Source organism: Narcine bancroftii, chromosome 2 (assembly GCF_036971445.1).
Source record: "Narcine bancroftii isolate sNarBan1 chromosome 2, sNarBan1.hap1, whole genome shotgun sequence".
NCBI classification, from domain to species: domain Eukaryota; kingdom Metazoa; phylum Chordata; class Chondrichthyes; order Torpediniformes; family Narcinidae; genus Narcine; species Narcine bancroftii.
Genome location: NC_091470.1, coordinates 187,504,319 through 187,525,556, shown reverse-complemented (window position 1 = coordinate 187,525,556; position 21,238 = coordinate 187,504,319). Strand labels below are relative to the sequence as shown.

The 21,238-nt window shown below is 45.5% G+C and overlaps 1 protein-coding gene across 5 annotated transcripts in view; it reads left to right on the top strand.

The window, feature by feature from the left end:
• The window catches only part of skic2 (SKI2 subunit of superkiller complex), a 71,493-nt gene that overhangs the window by 40,132 nt on the left and 10,123 nt on the right, over nt 1-21,238 (top strand). For all 5 annotated transcript variants that reach the window (XM_069919589.1, XM_069919590.1, XM_069919588.1 and 2 more), the window contains 7 exons: nt 933-1,044; nt 4,696-4,814; nt 5,863-6,000; nt 15,324-15,458; nt 17,719-17,823; nt 18,577-18,709; nt 20,358-20,484. In XM_069919589.1, the coding sequence (XP_069775690.1) occupies nt 933-1,044; nt 4,696-4,814; nt 5,863-6,000; nt 15,324-15,458; nt 17,719-17,823; nt 18,577-18,709; nt 20,358-20,484 (869 nt within the window). The remainder of the gene's footprint in view (nt 1-932; nt 1,045-4,695; nt 4,815-5,862; nt 6,001-15,323; nt 15,459-17,718; nt 17,824-18,576; nt 18,710-20,357; nt 20,485-21,238) is intronic.

Below are 21,238 nucleotides of genomic sequence, written 5' to 3'. Positions count from 1 at the left end.
ACCAACCAGGGGACCCTAAGCCATTTTAATAAAATGGATGTAATGTTACAAAAAATTTGTTGTAGTCTGCCGCAAGACAGGAAGACTCAACGTCGTCAGAAACTGCTGTGCGCCTCTTAAAGCAAATTTTAAAATTTAGACATATAGCGCAGTAACAGGCCCTTCTGGCCTATGAGCCCGTGCCTACCAATTACACTCAATTGTTTTTGTGGGGGGGAGTTGGAGGAAACCCGATGGAAACCCACACAGACACTGGGAGATTAGGGAAGTTCAGGGGAGACATCAGAGCTACTGTTTTTTTTAATATACAGAGGGGGGTGGGGGGGTGCCTGGAATGCCTTACCAGATATGGTGGAGGAGGAGAAACATTAGGGGCACGTGGATGGAAGAAAAATAGAAGGTTACACGGAGGGTTCAGTACCTTTTTAAGGAATATATGGGTCAGCACAACATTGAGGGCCGAAGGGCCTGTACTGTGCTGTTGTGTTCTGTACAAACTCCTCACAGACAGTACCTGATTTGAACTCTGGTTGCCGGCACTTTAACAGTATTGCACAAACCATGCTGCCCAGCACCTTTGGTTTCGGACCTCTCTGCCACAGGGAAACGTTTGCTCTGTGTGTGTCCCTCCTAATTTTGATTGGCACCCCTCTGCTCCAAGGGGAAATTAATTGCTTTGGTTTATTCCATTCCAGGCTGCATCCTGGTCAATTACCTGCTGGAGCAACCTCTCTGCAGCCATCAGGCCCTAGAGATTTAGCTGCCTGTAAACCCGCTCATCCTCCTTTTCGATGACCAGGTTCCATCCATCAGCTCTCCCCGTCGCTCTGTCGCGTGTCCCTGTGAGCATGGGGTCCTTGCAACCCAGTTTCCCCAGACTGTGGGCAACAACTGGCACTGCCTGATGCTCATGCCTGCCCCTTGCGCCGCAGGTGCTGTTTGCAACAGAGACCTTTGCCATGGGGGTGAACATGCCGGCCAGGACTGTGGTCTTCGACACCATCCGCAAGCATGACGGCGTGAGCTTCCGCGACCTAACGCCAGGTAACGGTGTCCACGACCCTGCTCCTGACCCCCTCCGCGGGCTGTGGGCTGCTCAGGCATCCCAGGTGCAGGCCATTTGGCCCATCACGTGTCTGTTGGCCAAAGGTGCACAGTCAATGTCGCCAGCTGCAGGTTGCTGTTCATGTGTAGTCAGGGGCTTTGCACCCAGTCTCCCACACAGCCACTGAGCTCCAGACCCCAGGGTCGTCTGTGGAAGCAGGTTCTTTCTGCCCTTGAGTCCTCCCACCAATGAACAGAAGCCTGTGCCCCAGTCACTGACCCCTACCCTTTAGAACTGTATACATTACATCACAGAAACAGGCCACTTTGGCCTGTGCTCTACAATTTTTATTGCCTAGTCCCCACTGAACTGCACCCAGCCCATAGCCCTCCATTCACGTACCCATCCAAATTCTTCTTAACTGTTAAAATTGAGCCCACATTTACCTCTCCATCTAGCAGCTCGTTCCACACTCCCATCACTCTCTGTGTAAAGAAGTGCCCTCTAAACCTTTCCCCTTTTTCCCTTAACCCATGCCCTCTGGGGGTTTGTACCTCACCTACCCTCAGTGGAAAAAGCCGACCTACATTTACTCTACCCCCTCATAATTTTAAAAACCTCTATCAAATCTCCCCTCATCCTTCTACGCTCCTGAGAATAAAGTCCTCACCTGTTTAACCTTTCCCTGTAACTCAGTTCCTGAAGTCCAGGCAACATCCTTGTAAATCTCCTCTGCACTCTTTCAATCTTATTGATACCTTGCCTGTAGTTCGATGGAAAGTGGCTCTTTGCTTCTCTGTTATGCCCCCTGGAATCTTGCGGATGGTTAAACCTCTGCTTGATGGCAGACGAAACATTCTCGGCCCAGATTGCCTCACTCTCTCCCCATAACCACAATTCTCCATCCAAGGGTACATCCTCTTCAGACCCCGTCTGCTCCCTCCCCCCCCCGCGTGTGACTGTATCATTTCAGGTTGGATATTATTTATTACCATGTAGTAAGGCAGATAAAGATTCGCCATTAGCGTTAGCATTGCCTGGCACCCCTTGCAATGAGAGGAAGACAAGTAAAAGAGAATGTTCCTACACCCCCACCCCCCCCGAATGTGGATTTGCCTCTATCCCTCCCGTCACCTCTGCAGCCGCACAGACTCCAGTTCAGTTCAAACCACCGCAAACCCGAGCCCAGATCCGAACCTCTGACACAACAAGGAAGCCATCAGCCCCCAGGGCCTCTCGGGAGCCCTCCTTTACCCTCAGCGTCCTCTCGAATCCCGGTTCCTGGCTCTTACGAGCAGCCCGGCGCAAGTCCTTTGGCCTCGAGTCACTGCGCGTGTGGGTTCCCCGCCCGCAAGTCGCCGATAGGCCTGCCGCCTGTGTGTGCCCCTCAGCCGCAGAGGCCCCTTGCTGCTCCACCATCCTTGGGGGTGTCTCCTCTGCTTCTCAGTGAGCCGGGGTTCCTCCATTACTGGTGCCCTGCGCCAACCCGCTGCAGCCCCCAGAGTCTGCCACCCCTTGAGGCCACAGCCAAACACAAATGCTGCCATTTTCTAGTTCACTGCTCTTCCTATCACGATATAGATGAGAATAAAGTCACTCCCCCCCCCCCACCGCACCCCCATATTGAGAGTAAAGTGGACGCAACATTCCGTTCCAGCCAGCACCCCAGTGAATCGCTGCACTCTTCTCTCCAGCAGCCGCATCCTTCCTCCAGTGCGAGTGAGTTGGTGGGTGACAGTTTGAGTAGTGCTGACGGTTGGGGAGAGAAACGATTGATGGCTTGGGAGAAGCCTGCATAAAACAGCACTCTGAGCCACTGCTAATGAGACCCGCTGTTCCACACCTTATCCGACTAAAAGCAAGTGCCCCATCTCTGGGATCTGCAGATGTTCTCCCCAATGTCCTTCTCCATACTTTTACCAGTACCCACTTCTTCAAAACTTCACCTCCCCTTTCTCCAGATGGTGCCCCCTTGTCTTACATTCCTCCTCTCTTCCTTCCGCCCACCCCCCCAGCCTCCACCCCAGGCATGAGAATACGAGTTTATTTTCATCTGCATAAGTACATTGAAATCCCTGTTATCCAGAATTCAACCAACCGGCAAAAGAAATTCACACAACTTAATTTTCTTTTCATATTTTTATTTTTTATTTGTTTTTTTAACTAAGAGTACTGTTATGAGCCCAGAGGACCCCAAAACCCAGCAACAAGAGATATTCACCAAGACAAATGGTTACTAAAACAAAAGTTGCTTTTAATTATCTTTAAACATGAAAACAGAAGCACACTTTAACTTAACTTAACTAACCTATCATAACCCATAACCCCCCCCCCTTCTAATTCTAAGTACACGTGTGTATAATGTGTGTGTAAGTTCAGAAAAGTTATTTGGTTCACAGTCCAATCTCACTTCTCATTCCTCCAAGTTCACTAGTTGCAGGCAATTCTTATACTGTGCACAGAATTTAACATTTGTACAGTTCACCAGACCTTAGTGCTTGAAAGGTAAATGGTTACCACTCAGGAAGCTTCTTGCCCGTTTTCAGAGAGATTTGTTCTTCCAGGACATCCACAACAGATTCCTTCTTAATCAGGCACTTCAGTGTCTTGCTGACGAAACTTGCCCCCTCGGGGTTCTCCAGATGATAACCTCTTTCTTTCAGGTCACCACTGAGCACCTTTTCGTTTCTCTCATTCCAAGTGAAACATTAGACAGCCAGTCCTCTCCTCTTTCATGAACCACAAGGGCTTTGACCAGGCTGAACTTGGCACTCACAACCTGTCTTCCAAATGGGGTTTTCCACATGCTTTCCAGCTTGTCCTTTTCCAGTCCCAGCTGCTGTTGCTGGCTGTAACTCTGTAGAACTGATCTCTCTCTCTTTCTCTCTCTTCTGCTTGCAAAATCACATGACCCTCTTACAACAGCAAGCTTTCCTTCAGACAGCAGTGGCTCCAGCCTGCTCTTTCATCTGTTGCCTTTTGCAAACAACAATCCATTAGTGAAGTCTCTTGAACACTATTCAAATCTTTTGCAAAAGCTGTGGAGCTGATGTGTCTAGCATGCGGCAGAGCTCCAGTATTTCAAATAAGATTTGTTTTAAAGTGTTTGTATGTGACCCACACTAACAAACCTTGCCCTAATTAATCTCCCAAAAACGTATCTATATACTTATCACAGTACCCATTGATTATGGGTGGGCAGGACAGCGTCCTTCCATCTGATTAAAATAACTTGTCTCCCAATAAGGCTAATACACGACACTGGGGTGAAGTCCATTTCACCACCCTCTTGTTCAACTGTCCCAAATGAGGCCATTAATGGATCTTTATCCAAACAGCTGCCTCGAACAAAGCACAACCAAGGCCCTCCGCCAGCTGAGTGTTTGCACCCATCTCCACCCAAGGCTTATGTGTTACTTAGGAGAACATTTACTGTTACAATTTTAAACTTAATTTATTTTTTACCTCTTATTTTATTCTTATTTAATTTTCCTCAATTTTTCTTTTTTTGCCGATTGCTTGAATTTTACTGTAATAGCTAGCGAATGATTATGAAAGAGATAAACGATCGTCTTGCCCACCCTCGCGTGACCTTCGCTCTCTGACTGGATGCTTTACTTCTTCTGCTCCAATCCCTCTGTGTGATGCAGGCGAGTACATTCAGATGGCTGGCCGGGCGGGGAGGCGAGGCCTGGACACCACGGGGACAGTTATTATCCTCTGCAAGGCCGGGGTCCACGAGATGGCTGACCTCCATAAGATGATGTTGGTAAGCAGCGCAGACCCTCTTGCTTGTAGGGGAGGGACTGGTAACACTGGACAGAAAATATTTTCAATAAGTTTGCTTCCTGAAGAGAAAATTGGGGTTTACGATAGACCACTTCAAGATGAACACAAAGCTAATTTCTGATTTGCTGTATTTCATAAGAAGTCGGAGAAATGTTAAATTAACTTTTCTTGAATTTAGCATGTTTAATTGCATCATAATGCTGACACATTGCTTTAGTTCAACCGACCTAAAATATTTTGCCGCTGATTTTCATTTGTACTCAGCATCTGATGCCTCTCATGTCAGGGTCCAACAATAGTCGACCAGCGTGGATGGATTCCAGTTGCCCCGATACTGCTTTTCCGCGGCTGCAATGTCCTGGTGAAACCTTGTTCCGTGGTCGTCACTGAGGACACCAAGATCAGCAGGGAAGAAGTCCAAGTGTGAATGCAGAAAATGAATTTTCAGTGCTTGAAAACTTGCAATATGACAGGATATCACAAAAATAGGTTATATCTTAAAAAAAACAGATGCGTGAAAGGAAAGTTTCACGGTGATTTTCGTGATTGGCAATCCAAAATCCATAAAATATACCCACAGTCTTCAGGAAGCAAAATCTTCATTTGTCCAGTGTAATCATCAAGAGGTTGGAGTCAGTCCCCCATTCCCACTCAGATCCTGGGAACCGGTTGTTCTAGTGGGCTCGACCCCTGGGTGAATCAGCAGTCAGATTCAACAGGTTGTGTACACACACATCCCGTTTCCCTGCCTGAATCTTGCCACCTCCTGACCCTTCCTTGCAATTCAGCTGAAGACGACAACTGCCCCAATGTCCAGAGGTCCCCTGGAGAAGCAGAAACAGTCCCCTACCCAGTGTAATCCATAAGTAGAATGTCACAGAGACTCGGCTCCCCGGCATTACAGATCTTGCTGGCTTACGGGCTGTACCGAATCAGCTCTGTCATTTTCCCCCCCCCTCCTCCCCAGTGGTTCCTGCAGAGCGCAGTAGGGTTGAGGCAGGCTCCCTCTCTGTTGCTCTCGCTTGCAGGGGAAACCCACGCTGCTGCAGTCGCAGTTCCGCCTGACCTACACCATGATCCTCAACCTGTTGCGGGTGGAAGCGCTTCGTGTCGAGGACGTGATGAAACGCAGCTTTTCCGAGTTCCACACCCGCAAGGATACCAAGGTAACAGAAAATGCCCCTCGCTCTGCTCCCTCACCCACTCAGAGAGAGTGTGTGTGTGTGTGTGTGTGTGTGTGTGTGTGTGTGTGTCTCCATCTACACGTGGGCATGTGTATGTGTGGTTCTGTGTGGGTCCATCTCCGTGTGTGTGTGTGTGTGTGTGCGTGAGACAAGCATACAGGTGTAGGTCTCACCTGTTATCCCTGCTTATGCTTGTATGTATATATAATTAAAATTTATGTATTGTATGTTCATTCTTACTGGACATGAGCGTCTTGTGCACTGGTTTTGAGTGGCTCCGTGTCAGAGTTGTGTTTACATAGTTTTAAATTTAAAGCCTCTTTCAGTAAAATTGGACAAAAATGCACGGACCCATTTGAGTAACACTGACCCATTGTTCAGGCTGAAGGGAGAATCAGGAGGTGGTGAGGGGTGTGGTTCAGGGGGGGAATCTTCGATATCTGACTCCGTCATGGCTAATTATTTTAACAAGCGCACTCTTCCCCTGGTTGGTGGAAACTGTTCACAGTAGATAGCTGGTGGTGGAGAGGGAGCATTTTGATAAGAGAGTTTTTAAATCATTTTTATGTGTTACGAGTCCAGAGGAATTATAAACCCAGCAGCAATATAAATTCACCAAGACAAATGGTTACTTAATCAAAAGTTGCTTTTAAATATCTTTAAACATGAAAACAGAATCACACTTATCTCTATTGACTTACTTAACCTAACTTAACCCCCTTCTAATTCTAAGCACATGTATATGTAATGTGTGTGTACATTCAGAAAAGTTATTTGGTTCACATTCCAATCTCACCTCATTCCTCCAAGTTTACTGGTTGCAGGCAATTCTTACACTGTGCACAGAATTTAACATTTATAAAGTTCACCAGGCTTCGGTGCTTGAAAGGTAAATGGTTACCGCTCAGGAAGGTTCTTGTCAGTTTTTAGAGAGAGATTTGTTCTTCCAGGACATCCACAACTGATGTACTTCCATCAGCCACTCCAGTGTCTTGCTGACAAAACTTGCTCCTTCAGGGTTCTCCAGGTGATAACCTCTTTCTTTCAGGTCACCACAGAGTGCTTTTTTTGTTTCTCTTAGTCCAAGTGAAACAGACAGCTAGTCTTCTCCTCTTACATGAACCACAAGGGCTTTGACCATGCCGACTTCCAAACGGGCTTGCCAGCTTGTCCTGTTCCAGTCCCAGCTCTGTTGGCTGTAAACACTGTACAAGTGATCTCTCTCTCTTTCTCTCTGAGAGAAAGCCTGTTTGACTCTCTCTTCTTGCAAAACCACATGACCCTCTCAGAACAGCTCCAGATAATATGTGGCTCCAACAAGATCTTTCATCTGTAGCGTTTTGCAAACTTCCATTAGTTTTTTTTTTTTTTTGTTTTTTTTTTAAATTTTTTATTTTTCACACCATAAATCACAATAGCCATGATATACACTTTTTCTTTTCCACACATTTACAGTGACTTTTTCTCCCTCCCCCCTCCCTCCTCCCAAGCCACCCCCCCATCCCCCCCCCCCTCATCCATTTTAGTTATACAATCTAGGTTGCATTAATTCAGTTAGACAATGTTGTCATTCAACAAAAATACACCAGAAATTCTACTGAGTCCATTCCTTTCTTCTCTTCTCCTTCCATCAACTTAGGTAATGTTTGTTCCCGGTAGGTTTTCGCTATTGTATTTAATGTAAGGCTCCCATACTTGTTCGAATATTTCAATATTATTTCTTAAACTATATGTTATTTTTTCTAATGGAATACATTTATTCATTTCTATATACCATTGTTGTATTTTCAAATTATCTTCCAATTTCCAGGTTGACATAATACATTTTTTTGCTACAGCTAGGGCTATCTTAACAAATCTTTTTTGTGCATCCTCCAAGTCAATTCCAAATTCTTTATTTTTTATGTTACTTAGGAGAAAGATCTCTGGATTCTTTGGTATATTGTTTTCTGTTATTTTATTTAATATCTGATTGAGATCATCCCAAAATTTTTCTACTCTCTCACATGTCCAGATTGCATGAATTGTTGTTCCCCTTTCTTTTTTACATCGAAAACATCTATCCGATACTGTTGGGTCCCATTTATTTAACTTTTGCGGTGTAATGTATAGTCTTTGTAACCAATTATATTGTATCATACGCAGCCTCGTATTTATTGTATTTCTCATCGTTCCAGAGCATAACTTCTCCCATGTTTCCTTTTTTATCTTTATATTTAAATCTTGTTCCCATTTTTGTTTAGTTTTACCATTTGTTTCCTCATTCTCCTTTTCTTGCAGTTTAATATACATATTTTTTATAAATCTTTTGATTAACATTGTATCTGTAATCACATATTCAAGGTTACTTCCCTCTGGTAAACTCAAGTTGCTTCCTAATTTATCTTTCAAGTAGGATCTCAGTTGGTAATATGCCAGCGCTGTATCTCCCGTTATATTGTACTTATCTCTCATTTGTTCAAAGGATAAGAATCTACTTCCTGAAAAACAATTTTCTATTCTTTTAATCCCTTTTTTTTCCCATTTTCTAAAGGCAAGGTTGTCTATTGTAAAAGGGAGTAGCTTATTTTGCGTCAATATTAGTTTTGGTATTTGGTAATTTATTTTATTTCTTTCTACATGAATCTTCTTCCATATATTGAGGAGATGGTGTAATACTGGAGAAGTTCTATGTTGTACCAATTTTTCGTCCCATTTATATAATATGTGTTCAGGTATCTTTTCCCCTATTTTATCTAATTCTAGTCTCGTCCAGTCTGGTTTTTCCCTTGTTTGATAAAAATCTGATAGGTACCTTAATTGTGCGGCTCTATAATAATTTTTGAAGTTTGGCAATTGTAAGCCTCCTTGTTTATACCATTCTGTTAATTTGTCTAGTGCTATCCTCGGTTTCCCCCCTCTCCATAAAAATCTCCTTATTATTTTCTTTAACTCTTTGAAGAATTTTTCTGTCAGTTGTATTGGCAATGCCTGAAATAAGTATAGTATCCTTGGAAAAATGTTCATTTTAATACAGTTTATCCTTCCTATCAGTGTTAGTGGTAGCTCTTTCCAATGCTCTAAATCGTCCTGTAATTTTTTCATTAGTGGATTGTAATTGAGTTTATATAATTGGCCTAGATTTTTGTTTATTTGCACACCTAGGTATCTTATTGCCTGCGTTTGCCATCTGAATGGGGATTCCTCCTTAAATTTTGAGAAATCCGCGTTATTCATAGGCATTGCTTCACTTTTATTTACGTTTATCTTGTATCCCGACACTTCTCCATATTCCTTCAATTTCTTATATAGTTCTTTTATTGCTAGTTCTGGTTCTGTTAAGTACACTATCACATCATCCGCAAACAGACTGATTTTATATTCCCTGTCTTTTATTTTTATTCCTTTTATATTATTATCTCTTCTTATCGATTCTGCTAGTGGTTCTATAGCTAGCGCAAACAATAATGGTGATAGTGGGCATCCCTGCCGCGTTGACCTGCTTAAGTTAAATTGCTTTGATACATGTCCATTTACTGTCACTTTCGCTAACGGTCCCTTATATAATGCTTTAATCCAATTAATATACTTCTCTGGTAAACTGAATTTTTGCAATACTTTGAACAAGTAATTCCATTCTACTCTGTCGAAGGCCTTCTCTGCGTCTAAAGCAACTGCTACTGCCGGTGCTTTATTTCCTTCTACTGCATGAATTAAGTTAATAAATTTACAAATATTGTCTGTTGTGCGTCTTTTTTTGATAAATCCAGTTTGGTCTAAATTTACCATTTTCGGTACCTGTTCTGCTAATCTGTTCGCTAATAGTTTAGCTATTATCTTATAATCTGTGTTTAGCAAAGATATTGGTCTATATGACGCTGGTGAGAGTGGATCTTTCCCTTGTTTTAGTATCACTGTAATTATTGCTGTTTTACATGAATCTGGTAAGTTTTGTGTCTCATCAATCTGGTTGATTACATCCAGGAGGGGCGGTATTATTAGGTCTTTAAATGTTTTGTAGAATTCTATTGGGAGTCCATCCTCTCCTGGTGTCTTATTATTTGGTAAATTTTTTATTATCTCTTGTATTTCTACTGTTCCAAATGGTTCTGTTAATTTATTTTGTTCCTCTATTTGTAGTTTTGGTAGTTCAATTTTAGTCAAAAATTCATCTATTTTCCCTTCTTTCCCTTCGTTTTCGGTTCGGTATAATTGTTCATAGAATTCTCTAAAGTTTTCCTTAATTTCTTTTGGATTATATGTAATTTGTTTGTCTTTTTTCCTTGTTGCCAAGACCATTTTCTTAGTTTGCTCTGTCTTAAGCTGCCATGCTAGGATTTTGTGTGTTTTTTCCCCTAGTTCATAATATTTCTGTTTTGTCTTCATTATATTCTTCTCCACCTTATATGTTTGTAATGTTTCATATTTTATTTTTTTATCCGCCAATTCTCTTCTTTTGGTTGTATCTTCCTTTATTGCTAATTTTTTTTCTATGTTTATTATTTCCCTTTCCAACTGCTCTGTTTCCTGATTATAGTCCTTCTTCATCTTGGTTGCATAACTTATTATTTGCCCTCTAATGAATGCTTTCATTGCGTCCCATAGTATAAACTTATCTTCCACTGATTCCGTATTTACTTCAAAGTACATTTTTAATTGTTTTTCAATAAATTCTCTAAAATCCTGTCTTTTAAGTAGCATGGGGTTTAGTCTCCATCTATACATTCTTGGAGGGATGTCTTCTAGCTCTATTGCCAATAACAGGGGTGAGTGGTCCGATAATAGTCTAGCTTTATATTCCGTTTTCCTAACTCTCCCTTGTATGTGGGCTGATAACAGGAATAGGTCTATCCTTGAGTATGTTTTATGTCTAGTCGAGTAGTATGAGTATTCCTTTTCTTTTGGGTTTTGTTTCCTCCATATGTCCACAAGTTTCATTTCTTGCATTGATTTATTTATAAATTTGGTTACTTTGTTCTTCCTGTTAATTTTTTTCCCCGTTTTATCCATATTTGGATCCAAATTCAGATTGAAATCCCCTCCTATTAGTATGTTCCCTTGCGTATTAGCTACCTTCAAAAAGATATCTTGCATAAACTTTTGATCTTCTTCGTTAGGTGAATATATATTAAGTAGATTCCAAAGCTCTGAGTATATCTGACATTTTATCATAACATATCTCCCTGCTGGATCTATTATTTCCTCTTCTATTTTAAATGGCACATTTTTGCTAATTAATATAGCCACTCCTCTTGCTTTTGAATTATACGATGCTGCTGTTACATGTCCTACCCAATCTCTCTTTAATTTCTTGTGCTCCAATTCAGTTAAATGTGTTTCTTGGACAAATGCTATATCTATTTTTTCCTTTTTCAGTAAATTTAGTAGTTTCTTCCTTTTAATTTGGTTATGTATTCCATTAATATTTAGAGTCATATAGTTCAGCGTAGCCATTTTATATTTTGTTTATCTTCTCTTTCCGTTTTTCCATCATTACCTTTCCTCCTTTTCCATTTCTGTTTTCTTATTTTCAACTCTTTACCAGACAACATTCCTACAACATCCAACATTTTCCTTATTCTCCTATTTCTATCTTCTTTATCCCCAATCTCCCCTTCCCCTCCTGAGTTGCCCTTTATCCCTTGTCGGACAACCACATCTCCCCTCTCCATTTGGATTTGCGAATCCACTCGCAAGCGTCAACTGATTTTGCAGTGACCGCTCTTTTCCCCCCACCCAGCCCCCCCCAGAAAAGATTTCGTTTTTTATATGTCACAAAGGTCACTCTTTTAGTTCCCTCCTTATTCTCTCTATTCCATTACCTTCTCTTGTTAATTCTTGTCTATACTTTCTATGTTTTCCTCTAATTACAGATATTTTCACATATGCCCATTGTCTCTATTCACTCTTATACCTCTTTACCCGCATACATATCAATCGTGGTCATTTTTACCCTCCTTACCCGTCTTCATCCCTCAGTCTATTTTTGTCTTTACCCACATACATATCAATCGTGATAATTTTTGCTCTCATTACCCGTCTTCATCCCTCAGTCTATTTTTGTAATTGTTCTGCAAATTTTCGTGCTTCTTCTGGATCCGAGAATAGTCTGTTTTGTTGTCCTGGGATAAATATTTTCAATACCGCAGGATGCTTCAGTGTAAATTTATATCCTTTCTTCCATAAAATCGCTTTTGCTGCATTGAACTCTTTTCTCTTCTTTAGGAGTTCAAAGCTTATATCTGGATAAATGAAGATTTTTTGCCCTTTATACTCCAGTGGTTTGTTGCCCTCTCTTACTTTTTCCATTGTCTTCTCCAGTACCTTTTCTCTTGTAGTATATCTTAGGAATTTTACTACAATAGATCTTGGTTTTTGTTGTGGTTGTGGTTTAGGGGCCAATGCTCTATGTGCCCTTTCTATTTCCATTTCTTGCTGTAGTTCTGGACATCCTAGGGCCTTAGGGATCCATTCTTTTATAAACTCCCTCATATTCTTGCCTTCTACATCTTCCTTAAGGCCCACTATCTTTATGTTATTTCTTCTGTTATAATTTTCCATTATATCTATTTTTTGGGCTAGTAATTCTTGTGTCTCTTTAGTTTTTTTATTAGATTCCTCCAATTTCTTTTTTAAGTCTTCTACCTCCATTTCTGCTGCTATTGCCCGTTCTTCCATCTTGTCCATTTTTTTCCCCATTTCTGTTAAGGTCATATCCATTTTATTTATTTTCTTTTCTGTGTTGTTTATTCTTCTTCTTAAATCATTGAATTCCTGTGTTTGCCATTCTTTAAATGACTCCATGTATCCTCTAACAAGAGCAAGTACCTCCTTTACCTTGCCTCTCTTTTCTTCTTCTATTTCACCATACTCTTCCTCTTCTTCTTCCTCTGGGTTGGCCATCTGTTGTTTCTTTGATGCCCTTTCCTCCTCTTCTTTCTTGTTTCCATTGTCTTCTGTGTTCTCTTCTTGCTGCAGGTGTTCTGCAGCTGTCGTTGCCGGCTGTGGAGATCGACTCCCCAGCTGGTCCCCCCTCCCGTCGGTGTGTTTTTTTGTATGCGCATCGCGCATGCGCGAGGAGTCGCGCATGCGCGGTTGCGCATTTTTACTCGGCTCTGTGAGCCATTGTTGTAGTTCTCTTTCTACCGACCTGAGGTAGTGGGGTTTTCTCTCCACAGCGGGCTTCTTCGGACAGGTAAGGCCTTCACCTTTTTCCTCCGTTGTCTTCTCTTCCTCTCTTCTTTCCGTTGATTTTGATTTTTCTCCTTTTGTCTCCATCTTCTTTCCACCTTTATACTCACTTTTCTTTAACTTGTATTTCTGTGCCTTTGTATTTTTTCTTGTTTTTCCCGACTTTTCTGGAGAGGGCTGGAGTTCACCGTCCGGCCACTACTCCATCACGTGACTCCTCCTCAAACTTCCATTAGTGAAGTCCCTTGAGCACTCTTCAAAGCTTTTGCAAAAGGTGTGAGGCCCGACATGTCTAGCATTGGGCAGAGCTCCAGTATTTCAAATAAGATCTGTTTTAAAGTGTTTGTATGTGACCTATTCTAATGAACCTTTCCCAATTTATCTCACAAAAACATACCTATACATCTATATACTCTGTCACACATGAGTTCAGATTTATTCTCAGAGTACATATGTGGCATCACATACAACCCTGGGATCCCTTTCTCCTGCGGACACTTACTCCAATTGGTAGTCCAAAAAATAAACTGTACACAGCGTAAACAAATAAAAGAACTGTACACAGATAACAGAAACTGTGCAATACAGAGAGAGTAAAGAAGGGCAATAAAGTGCACGTCTGAGTCCTTAAATGAGTCCCTGACTCAATTTGTCGTTGAGGAATCTGATGGTGGAGGGGGAGCACCTGTTTCTGAATCTGGTGATGCGAGTCTTGTGGCACCTCAACCTCTTTCCTGATGGCAGCGGCGAGAACAGAGCGTATGCTGGGTGGTGTGGGTCCGACGGCAGAATTCCCTGTAGATGATCTCGATGGTGTGGAAAGGTTTTGCCTATGATGTCCTAGGCTGCATCCGCTACCTAGGACATTGGTGTCCCCGTACCAGACCGTGATTCAGCTGGCCAGCGCACTTTCCACTGCACCTCTGTAACAATTTGCCAGGGTTTCCGATATCATACCAAACCTCCACAAACTCTTGAAGTAGGACGTAGACGTGTTGGCTCCACAAAAGAAGGTCTGAGATAGTGGCTCCCAAGTAGTTGGAATTTGCTCACCCTCTCCACCTCTGATCCCCCAATGATCACTGGATCATACCCTTCCTGAAGTCAACAATCAGCTCCTTGGTTTGGTGATGTTGAGTTTGAGGTTGTTGTTGGTGCAGCATTCATCCATGTTTTCAATCTCCCTCCTGTTTGCTGACTACTGTGGTATCGTCAGTGAATTTTACATGGTGTTGTTGTCGTACTGAACCACACAGTAAAGAGAGTAGACCATGGGGGTAAAAATGCTGCCCTGTGGTGGCCCGGTACAGATGGAGATGGTGGAGGAGATTTTCTTACCAATCCCCACTGATTGGGGTCTGGAGGTGAGGAAATCCATGATCCGATTACACAGTGGGGTGTTGAGTCCCAGGTCTTGGGGTTTGCTGATCAGTTTTGAGGGGGTGATGGTGTTAAATTCGGAACTGCAGTCAATAAAGAGCACCCTTTGCTGTCCATGGGTTTGTGTAGAGCCAGTGGGATGGCATCTGCCCTAATTCTGTTGCAACGATAGGTGAATTGGAATGGATCCACGTCATTACTTGAACAGGAGTTGATCTGCTTCAAAGGCAGCCTTTCAAAACACTTCTATCACTATTGATGTGGGTGCCTCTGGTTGATGGTCATTTAGGCATGTTACCACACTATTTTACAATTGATGTTAGTGCAAAAACAATTGTTTCAATAGTGCAGACAGAAGTTTCGGTGGTGTATGTTTGGGGTGATATGGGGAGGTTCAAGAACCTGATACCTGTTGCAAATAAGACTTATTGTACCTAGAGGTTCTGCACTTTAGGCTTCTATACCTTCAGTCTGATGGTTTTGGGTAGGTTTGCCATTTTCTGCAGTCTTTTGCATTCCGAGGTGTTGACAAGTATCCAACGACATGCTTAAATCTTCTCTGGCTTCTTGGAAAGTAGAACAGTTGACATGCCTGCTTCACAATTGTTTCCCTATTCAAAGTCCCATGTTGGGAACCATCCCATCATAGGTCCCACCCGCAGTCTCTCGCTCGCCTGCAGGGCGGAAAGGTTGGGGGCGGGAGGGCGGGCGGTTGTTGGCAGGTCTCTCTCAACCAGGAACCATTTACCTTGCAGGCGTACGAGCGTCAGATCCAGGAATTGACCAGGCATTTGGCTAACTTCGAGGTGGAGTGCACTGGACAGCTGAGCGACCTCGAGAGCTATTACATCACCGTGCGTGAGCTTCTCTACACGCGGGCCTCACTGCAGGTAAGTTTGGCTCTGATACGACGGGTAACACAACACAGGATGAACATGTGGGTGGGTGGGTGGTGTAAAGGGTTTTATATGTGGATGGGCTAGCATTTAATGCCCATCCCTCATTCCCTGAGCAGGTAGGGGGGAAGCTGCCATCTCAATCCTCTGGTGAAGGTGTCCCGCGCAGATGTACAGACATGAGATGGAGACCCAGCCACAATGATGGACCACAAGGGTATTTCCAAGTTGAGGAGATATTTTTTTTGACTTAAATGGCAAACAATTGCAGCATGTGGCCATGCAGAGGAACCTGGGAGGGCTTGTGTATGAATCGTAGAAGGTTGGTTTGTAGGTGTAGCAGGCTGTCAAGAAGGCAAATGGAACGTTGGCCGTCATTGCTGGAGGGATGGAATTTAGCAGCAGGGACGTTCTACTGCAACCGTACAAGGTCCTGGTGAGGCCACATCTGGAGAACTACGTGCAGTTCTGGCCTCCTTACATGAGGAAGGACATCCTGACTTTGGAGACGGTGCAGAGGAGGTTCACCAGGTTGATTCCAGAGATGATGGGGTTGGCCTATGAGGAGAGATTAAGTCGTCTGGGATTGTACCCACTGGAATTTAGAAGAATGAGAGGGGATCTTACAGAAACATAAAATTATGAAAGGCATAGATAAGATAGAGGTGGGTCAGTTGTTCCCATTGGTGTGGGGAGACCAGAACTAGGGGACATAGCCTCAGGATTCAGGGTAGTAGACTTAGGATGGAGATGAGGAGGATAGTTAAGAAGGCCCATGGGATGCTGGGCTCTATTAATAGGGGGATTGTGTTCAGGAGCAGAGAGATCACATTGCAACTCTACAAATCAAAGACCACACTTGGAGTATTGTGTTCAGTTCTGGTCACCTCATTATAGGAAGGATGTAGAAGCCTCGGAGAGGTTGCAGAGGAGATTCACCAGGATGTTGCCTGGATTGGGGAAACAAGTCTTATGAGGCAAGGTTAGCAGAGTTGAGACTTTTAAGAGCGTAGAAGGATGAGAGGAGACTTGATAGAGGTCTATAGGATTATGAGAGACATCGATCGGGTGGACAGCCAGCACCTGTTTCCCCAGGCAGAGTCAGTACGCACCAGAGGACATGTACACAATTAAGGGAGGGAAGTTTAGGTGAGATGTCAGGGGTAAGTTTTTTTTACATAGAGAGTTGTGGGGGCTTGGAATGCCTGGCTAGGGGTGGTGGAGGCTGAAACATTGGGGGCTTTTATAGGAAGGGATATATGGGTCGGCACAAGATCAAGATGTTCTATAAACTGCTTTTTCCAGAGGGAGGTGAATCTGGAATGTGCTGCCCATCGAAGCAGTGGAAGCGACCTCAGGGAATATATTTAAGATGAGGTTAAATAGATTTTTACATAGTGGGGAATTGAGGGATATGGGGAAAAGTCAGATCGGTGGAGACGAGCCCATCATCAGATCAGCCATGATCTCAATGAATGGTGGAGCAGGGCTCGATGGGCCGAATGGCCTGCTCCTATTTCTTATGTTCTCCTGCTCACTCTGCTCTGCAGAAGTTCAGCAGGTCCAACTGCCTACTTTATATAGCAAAGGTAAAGATACATAACCAATGGTTAGGACTTGAGGCTTTCATCACTCTGCTATTGGCCTTGGTGAGATTGGGGCATGGTGCTGGAGCCCGACTGGGTAAGTGCAGGACCGCTGTGTCAGTGAAGGAGGGAGCAGTGCCATACCCTGGTTGGGTATGTGCAGGACCGGGGAAGAATGGAGCTGAGTGCCACCTGCTAATTGGATGAAGGATGGAGCTGACAGTACTGAGGGCCACACCCTTAATAGGCAAGACCAGGACTGATGAATCAGGTGGAGGCGAGTGCTACGGTCTGACTGGGTAAGTCTGGGACCACTGGGTCAGGGAGGGAGGGAGGTGACTGCCACAGTCTGACTGGGTAAGTTTGGGACCGCTGTGTCAGGGAGGGAGGGAGATGCGTGCCTTGGACTGACTGGGTAAGTCTGGGACCGCTGTGTCAGGGAAGGAGGGAGATAAGTGCCACAGTCTAACTGGTTCAGTTTGGGACCGCTTTGGCAGTGAAGGAGGGAGATGCGTGCCTTGGACTGACTGGGTAAGTTTGGGGCTGCTGTGTCATTGAGTGAGGGGGGTCTAACTGGGTAAGCCAGTGTCTATGCAAGAGGGAGTTGACAGGGAAGCTGTGAGCAATATTGCTCCTCTAACCCCCTGCCTGCTCTTGTTGCTTTGCAGAAGAAGATCCTGGAGTCGATGGCTGGGATGAAGGCTCTGTCTCCTGGCCGTGTGGTGGTGGTCAAAACCCAGCGGCACAGGAACGCCCTGGGAGTGATCCTGCAGGTGTGCTGGGACGAGGGGGGGTGGGGGGGGCTTTGAAGTACATGTGGATACTGTGAAACTTCCCCCAGTGGGAAGACCTCGCCTGCTTCCAGTGTTTGATTGCTCACTGGGAAATTATGGACAGAGCGCCCAAGGTCTGTGTCTCTCTCAGTAGGCTGGTGACCGGCCACAGCGGTCAACTTAGTCCAGATCCAGCAACTCGGCCAGAGATAGACACGGAATGGAAATCTGCCCTCGGTCAGCGTGACCTCCAAGCCTCAGACGTGGTCCTTGGGTCAACCGAGAGAAACTGGCCTGCCAGCCCATGGAGCCATTCCTCACACATCCGTGAGGGCTGATGGGCGGCGCTCCCAAAGTTAAGTCCTGATTCGGAGCCGCCGATTGGCGCATGAGTCCCGCACATCACTGGGATCTGGGAGGAAGCCAGAACGCCCCAGGGGAGAATGCAGGCAGTCATGGAGAGCATGCAAACTCCGCACAGACAGAGCTGAAGGTGGGGATTACTCTGATGAAGCAGTGTTGCTGCGGTAGTTTCTTGTTATGATACACTACCTGTAGTGCCCGAATAACCTACCAACCCCATATGCTGTTGGAGGGAGAGGGGGGGAGGAGACCGGAAACTCATGGAGGGGTAAATTTGCCATCTACCTGGGTTAAGGGTGCAGTCGGGGGCCCTCACATTGTGTTAGGACTGGGACGAGGGTGATGGCGGGCCGTGATCTTGGCTCTATTTCCCCCCCCTCCACCCCGCAGGTTTCCGGCGGACGATCGTTCACCACCCTGGTGCTGTGCGAGGCGAGACAGGGAGAGGAGGAGGAGGTGCAGGAGACCTCGGCAGCTCCTACTCCTCAACAACTCCTTACCCACAAGCTCTTTCTGCCCGAAGGTGAGTCTGAAGAAACACCTCCCCCCCCAGCCCCCAACCCCCTCACCACACCCACCACCACTCACCAAGGGCATGAGTGATCTATTAAATACATGCACGATGCTGGAGGGTCTCGCAGGGAAGTAAAGATATATTACCGATGCTTGCCACACCCAGGTCACGGGTGTCCCTCCCCCACCACACATATCCGGGCACAGGTTGCGGGTGTGGGTCAGTCATTGGGGGAGAGTGGGTGTTGGGCTGGACAGTCATGAGTACCAGCAGAGAGGAGGTGAGGCACTGAGTTGCACAATGCAGAAACGGGCCCTTTGGCCCATACTATTCACACTAGTCCCACCTGGCCTTTGTGGGTACACAATTCATCTGATCCACGTATCTGTCCATTTGTTTCTTAAACATTGCAATAGTACAGGTTGAACCTCTATTATCTGGCGCTCTGTGATCCAGCGCATTTTGAATCTGTCCAAACTCCTTACAGACAACGCGGGACTCGAACCCCAGTCCCAATCGCTGGCACTGTAAAGGTCGAATCTGCCGCAATTGGGGTTCGAATCCCGCCCTGTCTGTAACGAGTTTGTACTAATGGCGGCAGGTTCAACCTTACAGCGCCAGGGATCAGGACCGGGCTTTGAGTCCTGCGCTGTCTGCAACGAGCTTGTACTAACATCCCGATCGCTGGCGCAATAAAAGCATGGCACTAATTTCAAACCTGTTTTAAGCTTTGTTCTACCTTTGATATGTTTACATGGAGGGGTCCCTTCGGGGTCAATTTCTGTTTTCTGCCATTTCCTATGTGGTCTGGCAATGGCCAAGTCCCAATGTCGCCGGATTAAAGAGGTTCAACCTGCTTCTGCCTCAACCACCTCTCTGGCAGCCGATTCCATACCCACCACCCACCCCCCCACCCCCAATACCCTGTCTCCATCGTGAACCTTGGTAGTTTCCAGGAAAAAGACCCTCAGGTTCCTGTTAAATCTCCCCTTCCACCCCCACCCCCACTTTAAACCTATGATCTCTGGTTGCTAATTCTCCTACTCTGGGCAAAGGACGCTCTGTATTCACCTGATCTATTCCTCTCATGTCTGTACATCTGTGTGAGATCATCCTGTGCCCAAAGCCCTAGCTTGCTCAACCTCTCCCTGTAGCTCAGGCCCCGAGTGCTGGCAACATCCTTCCAAATCTTCTCTGAGTCCAGACAATGTTGCAGAAGCACAGTTGACGTAGTGGTTCGCGCAACGCCTTTATAGCTCCAGTGATCAGGACCAGGCCGGGGTTCGAATCCCGCAATGCCTGTAAAGAATTTGTACGCTCCCCCCATGTCCGTGTGGGTTTTCTCCGGGGGGGGGCTCCGGTTTCCTCCCACCGTTCAAAATGTACTGTGGGGTGTAGGTTAATGGGGTGTAAATTGGATGGCGCAGACACTTGGGCTGAAATGGCCTGTTTCCGTGCTGTATGGATGTCTAAATTCATGGGGGAGGAAGGGGCGAGGTTGTCAGTAAAAGGGAGAGGGGATGGGGCAACTCATCGGTGCAGAGGGCAGGGAGGAGGAAGGTGGGGTTGGGCAGGACAGCCATGGTGCATGGCCTGAGGGAGTATGGTTGGGGTTATGGGCACTTGACTGACCCCAGCAGTGACCTCTGACTTCCAGGACCCTGTGGCCACACGGTGGAGCAATTGGGGCCCGAGGATCTGGGCAGTGTGACCGTGAAGACGTTGCGCATCAACACTGACAGAATCATTGATGACTTCAAGAAGAGGCAGATCCCCCGTTTCCGGTCAGTGTCCGTATGCCTGTCCAGGGGTGGGGTCTGTAAACCTTCCCCCCCCCTTCGCCACCTCCTATCCCACTAATCAGTGTCCATTTGGCTGTTCATGGCAAGGGTCTGTAAACCCGCTTCCCCTTCCCTCCCATCCTCACTGGTCAGTGTCGATCTGTCTGTCCAAGGTTGCGGTCCTTAAACCCTCCTCCCCCTCCACCAGCCACACTGCTTAGTGTCAGTGTGTATGACCAGGGCTGGATTGCATAAACCCCCTCCCCTCCACCTTCACTGTTCAGTGTCTGTCCAGGCCTGTGGTTCGTAAGCCCTTTCTCCTTCCACTTTACTCTCCAGCCCCACTCTCCTTTGGGCTGGGGTCTGTAAACCATCTCTGCTTCCAGTCAGTGTATCCATTAAACCCTTCTCCTTGCTTCTGGTCAGTGTTTGTCTGTCTGATCAGGGCTGGGGACTGTAACCCCTTCAGCTCCACTGATCAGTGACTTGTAAAACCCCTTCCCTTACCCCTTCCACCACTCTCCACCTGTACTGGTCAGTGTCTGTCCAAGGCTGGGGTTTGTAAACCACCCCCCCCCCCCCCCCCACCTCCACTTCACCTTCTAGCCCCCCTGTCAATCTGTCCGGCTGGAGTCTGTAAACCTTCTCTACTTCCCAGTCTTCCTTCTAGTCCAGACCTTCCTTTTGCCTTCTTCCACAAACATGGCTTCCCCTCCACCACCATGAACTCATCCCTCACCCACATCTCCTCCATTGC